The 16,895-nt window shown below is 41.5% G+C and overlaps 1 protein-coding gene across 1 annotated transcript; it reads right to left on the bottom strand.

The window, feature by feature from the left end:
- Positions 1–411: 411 nt before the first annotated feature.
- CDH26 (cadherin 26) lies at positions 412–15,204 on the bottom strand. Its single transcript, XM_026105312.2, has 16 exons — positions 15,070–15,204; positions 13,416–13,493; positions 13,209–13,331; positions 12,500–12,661; positions 11,116–11,263; positions 10,261–10,427; positions 9,934–10,062; positions 8,154–8,339; positions 7,683–7,951; positions 6,923–7,065; positions 6,441–6,674; positions 5,678–5,905; positions 4,350–4,474; positions 3,871–3,942; positions 2,755–2,841; positions 412–2,014 (listed from the first exon to the last, which is right to left on the bottom strand). The coding sequence occupies exons 1-16, from the start codon at positions 15,100–15,102 to the stop codon at positions 1,805–1,807; spliced, it is 2,394 nt and encodes a 797-aa protein (XP_025961097.2). The 5' UTR covers positions 15,103–15,204; the 3' UTR covers positions 412–1,804.
- Positions 15,205–16,895: the final 1,691 nt, after the last annotated feature.

Below are 16,895 nucleotides of genomic sequence, written 5' to 3'. Positions count from 1 at the left end.
ATGGGATTCTGAAAATCTGCTTCTGTTCTCTATTTGCAAATCTCTTTTTGACTATGGGAGCAGACTTAACAGTTTCTGTGCATTAGTCTCTTTTCTGTAAAATGAAGATTTTAATTATTTCTTGACTCCTTTCATTGTTTGCTTCAAGACTGCACATGTTAAAGATTTTCTACTGTTTTGATATGACCATAGCAGAGTCCATATTCCTTGTATCTGGTCCAAAGGAGTGGCAAAAAAAGCCACTGCAAAGGTCAATGTTAGAGGTGAAAGGGAAGGCATAGAAAGAGCGCACCATGGCTAAGTGTCATTCCTTAGCTTGCTGCAAGCTCTCTGCGTGACTGTCGTGAACAAAGGTGATCTTTCAGCCTTCATTTCTGTTGTTCAGAGTGTAAACACTACATCTGTCCAGAATACTTTCATTATCATTTTTAATCTTGCATCATTTTCAGTGGAAATAGCAAAACACAGCACAATTCTGATCTTACCCGTATGGTTATAGTTTGCAATAAAACAGTCATCTTGGTTATTAAGAGTGCTGCTAAATCACTGGCCTGATTTAAACTCTTCCATCTGGAATTATAAGTTAAAATCAGTTTATCAAAGTAGTGATTTATTGTGTAAACAGATCTGGCTGCTGGCATTTAGAAAAATTTAGCTCCCTGCCATTCAGCCAGATTCTTTAATCACACTTGATTGAAAGTTTCCACCCTTGAATTATTAGTTAATAACATCTGAGCAAAAGTATAATTTATTGCTTAAGTAAACTTTGAAACGGAAGAACAGTGCCTTAGATACTAGACCTAGTGCTTGCCTTAGGTGGAACGTTTTTCTTTAACACAAAAATAGAATAGAAATAAGACTGACTAATTCCATCTCTTTTTGTTTATATAACTTATCTAATGGCAGAATACTATCTTCTGGAGTTATTCTTTCCTCATTCATGTGTTGTAACATCGATTGCCATCATGCTATAACTGAGCATAGGCCATTGCACACATGCAGATGTGCACAAACCACACGATTTAAAAGTAACACATCTGTGGTTTCCATATAAAGAAATCTGATACCATCCTTTCTTTATCATGTCAGCTACTTTGTTAATGATGCCTGAGGAAATCCCTGAATTTCCTTAGCACAATCACTGTTAGCTAATTTAGAGAAGTTATCTGGAAAAAATGAATAGCCATACTTTCTACTCTGTCAACAATTTCTTAGCATTTAGTGTTATTTATGATAGTGTAATAATACTAACAGCCAGCATAAGTGTGCAAAGACTAAATGAGTGCCTATTTTATGCTGTAAGGCAAGGATGGTGGTGACCTCTCAGGACATTATGAAAGTTGCAAGCTTGCCAAGAGTAGAGGTGCATTTTCTCTTAGATGTTTCAAGATCATATGGAAAGAAAAGATCTGATCACCAGTCAGATCTGCATGGTTGTACTAAAGCTAATCTGTTTGAAAGCCACCCTGGATTTAAAGAATCCACTTCCTGGAGAAAGGACTGTATCCCTGGCCTAGCTAGTAGTCGCCTTCCCTTTTCAAAGTTGTCTTATTTCCATATGGAATTTTGACTTCAATTTCTAGCCTGGTAGATCTATTTTTACCTTTACCTACTATGTCATACACATGTCATGTTCTTAGCTGCAGACATGCAAACATTATAGCCAGGAAGAATAAAAGGCCAGGTACTGGTGGTGCAAACACACTGTAAATCTTTGAAATGTGGATGGTTCTTTCCTTAGAATTTTGTCAGTGCTTCTGCCAGAAGCCTTTGTAACACCATAAATAGCCATGGCCTTTTGAAATTAGTTGAATGATGGAAATCGCTTCTGGCAGATTTCCTCCAGAGCAGAAAACTTTGGCCCCAGAGTTTGCAAAAAATCCCAGGGCAATTCCTCGCTGACAATGGAGAGAGAGTGGAAGGAGCTACTTCTCTCTAGTTCTCCTTCCTCAGCATATCTGTGAGATTCGTAGCTGTGCCCATCATCTTCCAGTTTACTTTGGTCATACAATTTCTAAAGAAGAGAAGAAACAATAAAAATCACCATGGAAGCTCCTACTGCCTGTCTGGAAAGGAAAGGGATTCATGGTATGCAAATCAGGCAGGAGGCTACAGTGAAAAGTATCCGTCTCTGATAAGGAAAAGTTGTATTGCAACTCTCAGCTGCAAAAGCATCTGAGCCTGAACTTTGCCTTGAGTGCAAATAAAGCAAAAAGGAGCATATGACCTACAGTGGAACAGACAGTCAAGTAAACATGATTGGATTCTGAAAACACAGTCTGACGCAAGGAAGCACGGAGGAAGGAAAGGCCTGTGAACCTTCAACGGCCTGACAGGGTATGGTAAGAGGAACTAGGATTTCACAGAAGTGAAATAGCAGGGAACTGAACTTTAATCTTTAAATCTAGCATTGCAATTGGAAGTATTTTAGCCGCATCTCCTAATCTTGAAGAAGAAATTTGTCATATGTGACAGAGCCCAGCCTTGTGCTAACTTCTGGGTGACCAGTCAGGGGCAACAAGATTTGTAGGAGGCAAGGCATCTTCAACAAGGAAGAGACCTGACTGCTCCTCCAGCAAATATATCTCTTCCTTTCAGTAGCAATACTTCTTTCTGAGACTCTGAGATGTGTGCTGAGAAAGTAGCTGAAGTTATAGCAACCTTCCAGTTTTGTAAGCCTTGTTTCCCATTCTTGACTCCTGTTCCTATAAGCCAGCTTCGCACGGGGCAGATTCAATAGCTGCTGTTTCTTACCTGATCCAGTATTTTGTCCACTGTCTGTAGGATGTGATGAAGGTATCTTATTTGAGAGGTCTCATCGTATTTAGTGTACAGGCCATCCTGAAAGACAGACATAATATCTAAGGTTTGACCAGCCTAAAGGCACCTACTAACATTTCTTTGCAGTACAAGTACATCCAATTGGATTTCTCTTGTGTTGTCTTTTCAAGTTACGTTGCAGCTTTTCCTGGTCAGGGACTGTTTCTTCTTTGGAGTTTGTAAATCACTCAGTATGTAGAGTCACAAACTGTAGGTATTCTTCATAATCTCCAGTAATTAAATACATTTCTTCCTCTAAATTTATTGGATTCTTTTTCTTTAACTGCACCAAACATGACATCTCTAAGATGTAAACTCACACAAGTAATCCTAACTCCTTAGTAAGGAGTTAAGGATTGTGGAATTGGGTTCTCACATCTGTAAAAAAGACTGTATGCTTTACATTTTCTTTGTATGCTGTAAGACAGGAAGAGATTCTTAGAATCTCTTGGTGAACACTACATACATATGATATAGCACATGGCAATCACTTAGTGATACAGACCCGGAATTTCCTTCAGGCATTCTTTACAATAAGAATAGAGATCTGTTACACAAGTTAGAGAATTACCAGCAGTACAAAAATCTGCAGAACAAACTTAAAAGCCTTCAACCCCCCAAACGTACTTTTTCTATCCAGAAAAATACTTACAAATTCTGTTCATGCTTTTACAATATGTTTAGTAAAAGATGTTGGCCAATGTGTTTTTGATATCTGAAGAATGATGGTTCCATTTCATTTACACCAAGAGCTGAATAAAAATTCCTGCATATCAATTCAGATATTGTGATAAGAACCTTGGAAGAAATTACACTTCCAAATATTTAGACCAGATACTAATGAAGAAAGTGCCAGTCTCAAACTGAAACTGTTCCACTGGTTTTTAAAATAATCTTGGCATCTCCACCAAATGGCACTTATTTTCTAATTGAGGTATATTGCATTATTCTTTCTACTATTCTTAATATCATATCTCATTCTCAGGATTACCAGTTTCTGCAGTACGAAAAAGGGCATTTACAATAAGATATAAGGACACTGGCAGTTACCTTGACAGTCACTTTTCCAGCTTCAGCAGACACAGGCAGTAGAGTGGCAGCATCTGTAGCGTCCAGCCTAGCCTGCACACAGGGAGAGGGAAGGTGTTAATAACAAACTGAACTAGACTGTGAAGGATCACACTTTTGCAGACTCTTTACTTTTTCACTTCCATTTCCCTCCTTGCTGAAAACACTAGTGTGTGCAGTATGACAAGAGATGATGTGCCTCCTCATGTGTTGGATTCCTCAGTAGGATGAGGCACCTGTGAAGGTCTAGGACATACTGAAAAATGGTAGGAGTGAAAATAGAGTTGGTCACCAAAGTAGCATCATCCAGTTCATGAAGAACACTACTCCCTAGATATACTTAGTGACAAAAGAGGCTTTATTCTGCTCAATACCAAAACCAGAGGGAACATAAGAAAAAGAATGACTAGCACAGATTCAGCCACACGGCACTGACTGGGTGAGGATGCTTTTGTGCTTACCTGAGACAAAGGCATTCTGCTCTCTTCATTATAGGTGATTAAAGTCTGTACACCTTCCTGAGGTGAAAGACTGGCTTTGCCTTTGGATCCTGACGCATAAAACCGACAAAGTAGAATAATGGAAACTGTTGAAACAAGCAAGGAAATGGTGAAATGGACACTGTAAATAGACGTGTGTGGCTCTATACAGGGGGGTGGTGAGGTAGCCAAGCCAGTTCAAAATGAACTGACTCTGAAACCTCCAGCAATGTACTGTGCAGATGCAATGCCTGGCCTAGAGTGATCAGCCTGCTTTAGAAAGCTAAGCTGTTATCTCCTCGGAGTGCTGCACTGAGCAAGCACACATACTAGATCACTTGCAAGTAGCCTGAGGACTGCATAGTGGGCAGATGACTTGTTAATTTTTGTTTCAGATAATCAGTAGTTTAGTATGCCATCTCTCCAGCAGCAGCCACATGTTGCAGAGGAAGCAGCTGTATAACAAACAATTACTGAGTAGCATAACCTACAGGAGAAATTCTTACTTCTTCCAGTTAGTCAGCATTTGGCTAATGTCAAAATGATTGCATGTCTTTTAATTTCATCCAATTTGAACAGGAATATTCACTTTGTACTAGAGTCCTGCTTACTACTTGACACAAATAATTTGCCAGTTGTCTTCTGTCTGTCTGTCTGTCTGCAGTATAATCATGATTTTCACAGGTAACAAGCTGAAAAAATCTGCTTGTCAACATTACACTTCTGGCTTTTCCGTTTAGATACTTTCTTTTTTCCTAGGTTGCATACTTATATTTATCGTTGTTCATACACATGTAAGTATTCCATACATCCATGTTATCTTCTCTTTTTTCACTTCTCTGTAATATACAGTCCTCACCTTTTCACAGCCCAGTCATGAGTGGAGATAGTTTGCACTAATCTTTGCAGGGTCTGTTACCCTCCACTGTCAGCCTTGGATACCATCTTCCACTGCATTACACACTGTATCATAGTGGCCAGTAATTTGAAAGTTTTCTTGGCTATCAACAATGAAAAAAGCTCTCTGGTTACTAGATGGGAATGGCAATGTCTTCTGTCACAAAACTAAAGTCTTTCCAAGATTTAAAGAGAGAAGGGGTCATGGGCCAGGACAAATGGATGGAAGTGCCACAAGAATGAGCTGGTCACACCTTCATGACACTCTAATACATTAAGGCAAATGGTCTTTCCCACTTGCCTGAGTGTATTAGGCTGGTAGATCATAGCACGTGTTCATAGGCTGCAACTGCAGTGAGATCTTATGGCCAGGTGGTAGATAACTGGCGCGCGCAAGTTAGGAGGTTACTTACCCAGTAATAATAGGAGAGCTGTCAGCATTAGTGCAATGGCACTGCCTCCAAGTCTCACTGATGCTTGTGAAAGTGGTGAATCTTCACATGTACGCCCATCTGGGCAAGCACAGAGCCTTACATGCTGATTCTGCCTTGTAGAAAATCCTTGCCCATCCCGAATAATGAACGGCACCAAGTAACTACCTTGTGGGAGGCTTCTTAACATTAATAGCTCAACAGACTGCCCTAAAAAGAAGACAAGCAAATTACTTCAAGACTGAAGGAAAGAAGTCTGATATTCTACAGTCCCTTGTGGTGATGATCAACAATTGAGTTTCAAGGGAAACTCATTTGCACCCCAATGTCTAATCCTTTTCCATCCTCAATGCACCAAAGTGAACAGGACAAAATGGCATCCTGCTCTATCGTCTTGTTGAGCCTGTAAGGATCTGTCCCAGTTTGTTCTGGCATAACCACACTGATAACCTCTAGAATTCATTAAGAAGTTAATCAAATGCCAAAGCTGTTCCTCATCTGTTTTACCCCTTTCCTGCAATTTGAACACATTTCTTCTGGTCCTGGCCTCAACAGAGATGAAGAACAATAAAGCTTTTTTCAAATTGCAGCAGCCCTGTACATTTTGAAAGCTGTTCTTCCATGTCCTTTCAGTCTCCGTGAGACTAACAGGTAACAGACCATAAAGATAAGAGACAGTAAAATAACTAGAGGGCACATACATGGCAGTAAGTTTCTCATTAAGCACATGGAAGGAAGCACTCACCAAAGTTCCTTCCTAATTTCCAGTTATGCTTCACATCTTCAGAGTCCTCAGCCAGTTCAAATGTAAATGGTCCATTCACATTCTGAACCAAAGCAGACTTAGCTTTTACAATGAGAGGTGTCCATTTTTTTTGGTCACACACATCTAAAGAAGGAGTCACTAATGCTGGCATACGATCGTTAATGTCAGACAAGTAAAGGAGGATGGTGCCAGTAGCAGTCTGTGGTGGAATACCTAGACAGGAGCAAAAGAAACACAAGAATACTGATAACTAGTATTTGACAAAAGCCAACCCATTGGCAGAGTATCTGCCTGGTTTATCTTACTAGTCACATGAGAAAGTTAAGTTTTAAATATTAGGGTGTTCCCCATTACAATTCTCTATTCAGATTCCTAGTCTTGCTATCATTTTAGACCTCTGACACGCACCGCTTCTCAAACAGTCCAAGTACTACTTGAATATTGTTTGACTGGCTACTTACCATCATCAGTGGCATGAACGATAATGGTGTACAGACTGTTGTTCACATAAGGGGATTCTTGATCAAATTCTTTTGCCACACTAAGGACTCCAGAATTTTCATCCACACTCATCCAACCAGCTGGGTCATGAGCTAGTTCATATCTTGAAAAGAAAGAAAGGCAAAAGGTACAAGGTGCCTTTATTTTCTTAAATGGAGTTTGAAGCAGAGAAAACTTTTACTGCATCTTTCTTTATAAGCTCTTTAAGTCTTTTTGCTTATTAGTGATGCTTACTTTTGCTAACTCTACAACAAGCTGTAAGTTTCAGCATAGCCAAAAGAAAAATTTCCCCATTCTGTGCTAATAGACCTTGCATAGACCTCGCGAATCTGTTCTTAGGGGCTAAGAAAATATCTAATTTCCACACCAGATTACTATTCTTAGAACCAATGCTTTCTATAGCATCAAAATTTTGTGTTAGAAATTAGCATTTAAATAATGCAACCTGGTTTTCGGTAAAACTCTTACTAGGAAGACAGCAAAAATGTTGAGCAATCAAGGACTGAGTAATGGACCTGTAAAACTGTATCTTACTGCAGATCCAGATAGCTTGTTCTGTATTATCAGGAGTAAACCTACAGCTCTAATGTGTGTGTTCATATGACTAAATATATGTGTGTATGTATATACATATATGTACAGATACCAAATTAAACTTGAAAACCTCTTTGTTTTCCTAAGCTACTTCTTATTCTGAGACTTAAAAGACTCTCCACTTACTTCATCTTCCTTGGTACATCATCTGGATATGTAGCAAGATATCTTCTAAATACTGTCCCAGGCTTCATTTGATCTTCTTTTTGGACAATAAGTATAGAAGGGTGAAACTGAGGAGCATGTTGTGATTGTAAGACCTTGATGTTCACAGTTATATTCATGAATTCTGGTCTTGAGATCATCACTTCGCCGTTTTTACATGAGAAGAAAGGTTCTTCATTTTCTACAGAAATTACAAGTGTCTTTTCAGAGTTCTTCTCATAGCTGAGAGGCTGAAAACCCCAGACAAAAGCCTCATTAGCGATTATGACCTTTGCTGTGGCAGTCATCTCTAGGTACCTGGGACCCAGAGGTGAGCTGCCAAACTCAGCTAAGCTGCTAAACTATTAGTCTTGCAGTCAGATTGACCATGCTATGGATTTCTGTGTTGTAGCTCATCTATTACATCTTCTCCAGTCTGCTCAGTAACATTACCTTGAGGATACTCAAAATGCCGTCATTTGTTTCCGGATCAGTCGCAATGGCAAACTGTTCCTTCTCATTGCCTTTTATTATTTTGTATTTTGCTCTCCAGGCTGGAGTGTTGCGAGAGTCTTCATCTTCCACTTGCAGCCGTAATGCAGCTGGGTGTTCTTGGCCTGCCGAAATCCGTAGCTGGTACTGGGAGGGGAAAGGAAAAAAATAATCCTTATTTTCTCCAAGAGGAAGGAGCCTGTTAGCCAGGCATTTGACCTTTTGAGTCAGAGCTCCAACTCCAGGCCTTGTGGAACTACTTCCTTCTGGCTCTGTGATTGTCTACTGTGGTTCACAGGTCCCCGTTCAGTGATAAAGAATCCTCATTTTTTCTGCCATGTAGAGAAGTTTTGTGCATACAGGCTTAGGCCAGAACTTGTTGGCAGATGTTATTTGTTTTCTAGAGGGTCAGGAATGTATGCATGAGATTTTAATTCATCGTTTCACAACGGTTTGAATTTTCGAGGGTGCAGTCTAGCCTAACTAGCATTCCATGGACAGGCTAAGCAATGCCAATTAAATCACTGAAGGTAGAAATACAACTTAAAAGATGAGATGGTGACAAAATGTAACTTATTTTCTTCATAGAGGATGCCCATGTTTGAGATCCTGTGAAAATTCAGATTCTTGCCTTCTAATATGTAAGCAGTCCCTTTCTGGCATCCTGTTACACACCTTTAACTGTACACATGTTAAATGGTTGCACAGTTTAAACATGCTGTAAAGAATAATGTATGTACTCAGAGAGAGGAGACAAATCACTGCTGTGAGAGAAGGATGTGAGTTTTTACTAGCCTGGAGTTAGCAATGATGAAGCACAGATTTCTTGTACAAACCTGCCTTGGCAGATTATCTACCCTTATTCCTTCCAGTCCTCCAAACACCATTCTGCAGGCAGGAGACCTACCATAACCTACCACAGTAACACTCAGGCAACTGTTTGCTTTTGTAGGTTGCTTTGTACCCACTGTTGTAACCCAGCATCTATCCTTACTGTTCACAGCTTCAAGTCTTTACACATACCTGAGCTTGACAAGCCTCTGTACTTTGAATGTGTCAACATGCAAATCACAAAAACAGTTTTTGGCTTTCTGTCCTGGTATTTGGGCCTGAACCTGAAAACTGATAAGCTCTTACCTGACTTCAAGTGTAGCTGTTTACTCATTCAGAGCTCTTAACTCCTCAGAGCCCTCTTCCTACTAGCGAGTTTGATTGCTCCCATCCTCACGGTGCGTGCTATACAAGCACTGTCGCCAGTGTTACAAACAATCCCATCGCAGGATGTGACAGCAGAAACGTTGCCACCACACCTGGCTGCCACTTTAAGATGTGCTGAGTTTGTGGGCAGGCAAGTCTAGAGCCATTGAGGCCTTCATGAATCAACACTAGCATCTTTCAAGGGCAGACTGTAATCAGTACCTCAGCTTCTCAGGTGTGTTAGAATAGGCTAGTCTGGCAGCACTGTTAATGCTAACAGCGAGACAAAAACCTTGTAGTACTGTACATGGAAATCTAACAAAGTTCATCACTCTCAATAGTCAAGCACTCTCTTACTGTCCACATTTTAAAGAGGTTTTTCTTCTATTACTGTGCCATTATATCCATAAAGCTCATTTGTATGTTTTGGCCTGACCTTGCAAGAGTCTGAGGGTTCCTACTTCCCCTACTGAACGTATTCAGCAGTTTCAAAGACTGAACTGTGTTTAGGAAGCCTTAGTAAAGTAATGATGTTTCTTCTCACCTGATCACTGATAAATACAGGGAGGTGGTTGTTTGCGTCTTCAATAGCTACATTCACTGTTGCAGTAGATGACTGCTGGGGCGCTCCGTGGTCACTGGCTTCAACCAGAAGTTTAAAAGAACTAGCAGTCTGAAAAACAACAAAGGAATTTCCAAACTTGATTCAGAACCAATTCCCAGAATTTGTCAATCACAGCTATAAAGCTGCATGTGAGACTCCCCCTCCCCTCGTACATGGTTAATGTATCATGTTATGTATCATCATCAATGTAACATGGTTAATATGTATCATGCATTAAATGATGAGAAACTGTCATATTTACATCACCTCATAATGCAGGCATCCAGACAGGAGTATCAAACCTGTGGTAGCATCAATATTAAATGTGAATCCATCTAGAATGGGCATCTGCATAATTAGAGAATAGGACACCCGAGAATTATCAGTGCCTGCTTCATCTTTGTCCAAGGCAGTAACTTGTAAAACTGGCTCACCTAGGATGAAGAATTGAGACATTAATACAAGTGTTCAGTATTGTCATGGAGCTTGTCAGGCATAGCCGCAAGCTCTTGGACACTTATGTCCTCAAAACTCCTGCATCTTTTCCCACCGCTATGGTTATCTCTGCAAACACTCTGGCCTCCACCTCATTTGAGTGGCCAATTTGCCTAAAGTATTGTAGGGTAATAGAGAGGGTTATTACACTCCTGAATTCCTGTATCAAAAATATTCACTAGTATTTAAGCCATCTCTCAGCCAGCTTCTAAGGAGTTGACACCACTCCCATGTGTCTACGTGTCTGTAGAACACCTAGCTCAGGTATCTGTAGGATCTTTTTATGTTTGTGAAACAGTGTCTCTGACCATATCCTGTGAAGCAGTGTGCATGTGCAGGTTCCAGATCTACAGTTCAGATTATTCTGCTAAAGTCTTGGTTTGTAAGTAGGAACAAAGACTTTGCAGTTTTTCCAGAATGTCTTTAACATTATGCTTATATACACTGAAGTTGATCAGACAACAAATCAAGTAGGAAATAGTCCTTCATTCCCTAAACCCATGAGTGCTTAAGTAAAACCAAAGGAGAAGAACAGATTTAGCAAGAAAGAAAAATGAAAGACAAAAGAATTAAAAAGAAAGCACCTGTACCCAAACCAGTAGTATCCCTTGTTTGGATTACACCTACCTTTACTGTGATGCTCTCTTATTGCAATGTTAAATTCTTTCTTGGAAAACTCAGGTGCATTGTCATTAACATCTTTAACCTTAATCTTGAAAAATAAAGGTCGGTCCAGTAGTTCAGCATTTTTTCTGTGCACAATATCGAAACGCACCTAAATGAGCAGCAACACCGTAACCCATTTAGAGAACAAAATGGAACAAGATGCTTAATGTTGAAGCTGTGTCAGTAATATTTGGTTAGGTCTTTGAATTGCATAGCTAAGACATTATTTCACTTTCCAAATGCCATCCTTTGAAAGCATGACCCTTTCAGATGTCATCCAAGGTTCATAATGGTCATCCTTTGTATTAACAATACTTAAAATCAGCATCTGGAGCTGGATTATTTGTAATGACTGCCTAACAAAATTTCTAAGTATCCTTGGGGGCAGAAACCAGATCAGAGAGTAGCCTTTCACATTTCCTTCCCATTTCTAAGGTATTCATTTGACTAATATGCTCAGTTTTCTGTAGCTGCATTTATAAGATTTTTTGTTTCCCTTCTCATGCATGTGCAGGGAATTCAATTCTGAATGCTGAGGTCTCCTGTACTAAACTTATTTCTGTTTTAAAACCAAGCATTGAGTGTCTGCCCTGGAACACCAATATGTCCAGTGAGGTAGAAGAGAAGACTCTCCAAAATTTATCTTTTCATGACAGAAAGCCACATGGAACTGTGAATACCATTAATCCACAGGGACACAACCATATCATAGAATAGGCATAAGGAGAGGACAGTTGAAGACTTTTTGCAGGAAGAAAACAAACCCACACTCCCATATTTCATTCATGCACTCATTACTGCATTTCATTCATTACACTTACTACTTATGACTGCTTTTCTGCTTTTTAAGGACAAGCATATGTTTACTCTTCTGTAAAGTCATTGTAATCTTTCTTTGCAGCTCCTTCAGTATTAGCTATTTCTTTTGTCACATAACCTTTTGCTTCCACATAGTGCTGTTCTCTTGATAGCAGTTTTTAGGTTTACAACTCCAGCATTTTGGCCACTGCAACTGCAACCTATTTTGAACTTCAGGACATTTTTTTTTTCATTTTTAGGCTGTGGTCTAGGTCATATGAAAAACACAACAGAAACAAAATTGTGCTGATATTTCTGGAACTCTAAACTCGCCACAAAAGTTACAGAATTGATAGTGATGCAGAAGTTACCTATTGGTTTCTGCTGAGACAATCACCATTGCATTTATTTAGAGATTCAGAAAAAGAAAAGGAGGTCAAAAAGTACACCCTTCGGATTCTTGCTGGCATGTCTCATTCCTGTGAAGCATTTCGCCATGAGAAGGCAATAAATATTTGCCAAATGTATTCTTTTAAAGCATGTTTACCTGAAAAGATGGGGTCTTTTCTCTGTCAATGGCACGATGTACATACACATGTCCGTTTGCATCATCCTCTATAGAAAACAATCCAATCTCTGGATATTCGTCTACCCCAGGTCCACTGATTAAATATCGTACTGATTCATTAAATGATTTGTTATTAAACAGCTTTTGAAAAGAGAAGGAGCAGAATTCAGTGTGAGTAGGGAAAACAGAACAGAAGTAAAAGACTTTAGACCAATTCTCTTCCTGTCCACTCCATCTTTGGAGATGGGACCTTGCTTACAGGCTTACGGTCAGCCAGCCCAGCAGCTTTCTGGGTTGCAACACATTCCTCCCAGTCTTCTCTGTCCGCAGGAAGGCCGTGCCATCCCCTCTGAGGCACAGCTGGCAGCCCACTACACTCTTTGCTCCCTCTGCACACAATGCAGGCTCACAGCTGTGTGCAGTGACTCTCTCACCTCTCCCACACCATAGTCTCCTTTCTCCCGAGTGTGCCAACAGCTTCCCAAGGAAAGGAGCAATCTCCCCTGCCCACTACACGATTACACCCAATTCTGTTTAAATAGGACAATTTTGATCAAAATAAGTTTTTAAAAAATGTCTGATACAGTGACATTCTTGCTCTCTCCTACCCTTGATATTTTGTTGCAGAATTGGTGGTAAATACGATACAGAGGTTCAAGAAGAGCTTGTACTAAAAGCTTGTTTGTACCTGTCCAGCATATTTTGGGAATGGTCCTTTTTCCTCCTCTTGAACAACGATGGTGGTGATAACCCATGTCCTTTTTGTACGCCGCAGAGGACGTAGCCCATCCAATTGGTAAGAATCTAGCCACTATTGGATAAAGAAGTGCATTTAGTGTCGTAGTTTATGTACTAATGGTTGTGTATTTGTTACTAAATAACACTGACTACAAACCTGGATACTCTTCTTTTGGATAGCTTGTCTTAAATGGAAATTTTCAGCTTCATGAGAAAAACTGTTGGCAGCAGTAACCTTACAAAAGAGAAGTCCTTTGTGAGAAGTGTGGTTAGCTAGAAAACATTGGTATGAATGTCGCATAGGAGGAACTTGGCTTCTCAGATATGTATCAATTCAGTTCTTACACCTCTGTATTAAATTGTAGTTAATGCTAGAAAATTATAGAAATTCCAGCGATATCATCCTTCCCATTGCAAGTGAATTGGCATGAGACCTTGGATACTGATCTCTTTGGTTAGCTGATGCCAGTCCCAGAAACATGCAAATGCTGCCTCTGGCTCTCCAGAGTGTTATCTCTATGGCTTCTTCTCAAACCAACTCCTGATACTTGAAATACTAAAATACTCCCCTGTGTCTCTCCCTGCCTTTACAATTTGTATTGACAGGACATAAACTTTCTGCTGAAAAAATTAAGAAGTCCGGAGAGTATTTCAGGTTCTCAGAAACTTTGTCATGTTATTCTGTGTCCCAAACTGGACCAAAGTCTGTAATCCAGACTTGAGTAAAATATGTTGTTGAGAATGGGACTCCACCCTAATTAGCAGGATTTGTCCTTTTATAAGCAGAAGCTTCCTGCACAAGCTTCAAACACTGCTTTTTACTTAAAATCTTCCTTCCACCACAGTGTGAAAGTACTCAAATTACACTATTGGCATTAGCTCAGAGATAGCTTGTACACCTTTATCCTCATTCTCATGTTTGTGTAAACACTTGCTTTTTGCTAACCAGTTCTGCCAAATATCTCCAGTGTCGTTTAAAGAAGGGAGCAGAGCTGTTCCCACCAAGACTGGGCAAAGGTCAGGCCTCTATTTCCTGATCTGTTTCTGAAGAAACGAAATGCTGATGGAATTGCCACGGTTATTAACTTCACACCCCAAGCAATGGGCGCGCAGGAGTAATGCGCTGGAGCTAGTCTGCAAAGCTGCTGCGTGACCTGGGCCTCTGTGGGGTACAAACAGCAAGCAGGGCTTTGACCTGGCACTCCAGCGGTAGCATGCGTTAGCTTGGCTCCAGGTTCACCTCTCCTGGACTTTGTTAACCCTTGTCTGTGCTGGACACTCCACACACACACACACACACTCCCCATGTCTGTATAAACACTCTTAAGTATACTGAAAGCTTTAGTCATGTATTTTATGGCTTCTACGCTCCTTGTGTGCATCACCAGCACAGTGACAGCTGCAGCTGTTGCCATATCCATTCCGGCCACCGCTAGTAAGGAACAACCCACTTCAGACCCATGAACCGCACAGAAACGCTCATGGAAATGCTGCTGAGTTACTGTGGGGGATCACAGACCCAGCAGAGACAGCACGGGGCCCCAGCGCGCTCTGCCGCGTGCGAATGCCCCGGGGTCCTTACCAGGAGCCACAGGCCCCGGCTCCATGGGGGCCATTCCACCACCAGTCCTGGAAACCCCTGACGCGAGGCCTGAGCACAGCGTTTGGGAGCAGAGCAGCTGCCCTCTCCCCAGGGCGCTGCGCTCCGGGGCAGACTGCGCCCTCGGGGCTCGGGACCTGTAGCCCGCCTGGCGCCTGGAGGCCTTGTCCCCATGGGGAGCAAAGCGCCGCGCCCCCGCGCCCGCACCTACCGCCAGGAGAAGCAGCGCAGCGAGTTGCTCCATGGGGCGCAGAGTCCGGAGCAGAGCCGGGTGCGGAGCCGAGTGGGTGCCCTGAGGCCGCGGAGCCCAGGGAGGGCCCGGCCGCACCCCAGCGTCCGCCCGCCCGCGAGCAGCGCGGAGCCACGGGAGGAGGGACTGGGGCCGTGCCAGGGCCACCTGCTCCGCAGGGCACCTCCTCCTCGGCTCCTCGGTGCATCGCAGGCCTGGCCCGCGGCAGCAGCGCGCAGGCAGCGTTCAGCAGTCCCCGCTCCCCTCTTGTCTGCCTTGATGATGGTTTTACCTTGGTGCTGGGGCACAGGCTGGCTACCCCGCTGGCGATTCGCAGGGTATATTGACTGTGCCGGTATCCATGGGGGTCCTGCCAGTCTGGGTTCCCCTATTTCAAACAGGTTAGGCAACACCAAACTGTGTTTCATACACGGGAGCTGTGTCTGGCCCCTTCACAAAAGCTACAGCAATGTATGTCCTCTACTACCAACGCCTCTTTGATGCAGAACAGGCCTCAGTTAGTTAGAGATGCCCTCAGCCCCGCTGTTCTCCTTGGCAGGATACAGTGAATTCCCCGCAAAGCCATCTGAAACACAGAGGTGAGAACAGAGTGCGCTGACGTACGCTGCGCTCCCGTTCTGCCCGGCTGACGAGGGGAACCTTTCGGACAATTCATTTCTTCCATGTGCCAGTCCAGAGGGCACAGGGTAGGATTTTGGATGCTCTCATTTGAGTTGTTCCTAGGAATTGTGTACAATTGTGTTGCTTATTACAGCAAAATCTATTTTCACTGTTCCTCACTATCGCTCTTTCACTATTTCTGTTTTTACTCTATAGTTACCTATGGTTCCACAGGCATTAGAGCTGCTCCAGAGAAAAGCAGATATTTCTGCCCAGCAGACAGAACAGGAACAAAATGAAACTCTATTCTGTAATACGGAAATGACTCAAAGGAAAGCTCAACTCCCCTTTGGTGTTTTTATTTTTTTCTTCCCCAGTTGCTTTGTAATTGGCACCTCCAGTATCGCTCAAATCAAATGTGTCATTACTGCACTTTTATGGCCATTATACAGCTATAATAAAACAGGCGGCTTCCATGAAAGAGTTATTTGGAAATGTGATTTCCTGGTAACTGCAGTTATTTAGAAAAATACAAACATATTACTTCATATTTAATGGTGACACACTATTACAAATACTTCTGATATATGCAGTACCCTGAACAATTCTTATCTGTCATAACCATGACAGTTACTATTATATTACTTAAGACTTTGGAACAAGTTCTGAAAAGGTTACTTAAATAGTAGACTATTCTGTGCAACCTATTAAGCAAGTATGAACTTGCATACCTGAAGCAGAAGTTTATGCACAACTTGTGAGCTGTTATTAAACAAAAAAAACCAGAGAGAATTAGGAAATTTAAAATTAAGTTTTGTAACATTGTGTAAAAAGAAGATTTTGCGTCACAAAGAGAAAGTGGAGAATGTCCTTGTTTCTATGAAAACAATTTATTACAGAGTTTCCCTTATTCCTTCTGTATGGCTCTTACTGGGCACAAGGTTTATTATTTTTTAGAACTGGAAAATAATTTATTTGGGGATGCGGAAGTTGTGAAAGGAAGACTAGCGGAAGAACTGTGAAGAAAAGCTACCACTAGGTGATGTCAAATAGGCCACAATATTTTGAATAAAAGTGAGTGGGGAGGAGAAAAGAAGGAAGGAAGGAAATCTTCACTGATTCACTTTTAACAGGATAAGAAGTAACAGGCTTAAATAGTATAGGATATGAAGGTTAGACATCAGGAA

Source organism: Dromaius novaehollandiae, chromosome 16, assembly GCF_036370855.1.
Source record: "Dromaius novaehollandiae isolate bDroNov1 chromosome 16, bDroNov1.hap1, whole genome shotgun sequence".
Taxonomy (NCBI): domain Eukaryota; kingdom Metazoa; phylum Chordata; class Aves; order Casuariiformes; family Dromaiidae; genus Dromaius; species Dromaius novaehollandiae.
Note: the sequence above shows the minus strand (reverse complement) of the source record. Positions and strands in the feature narration are given on the sequence as shown.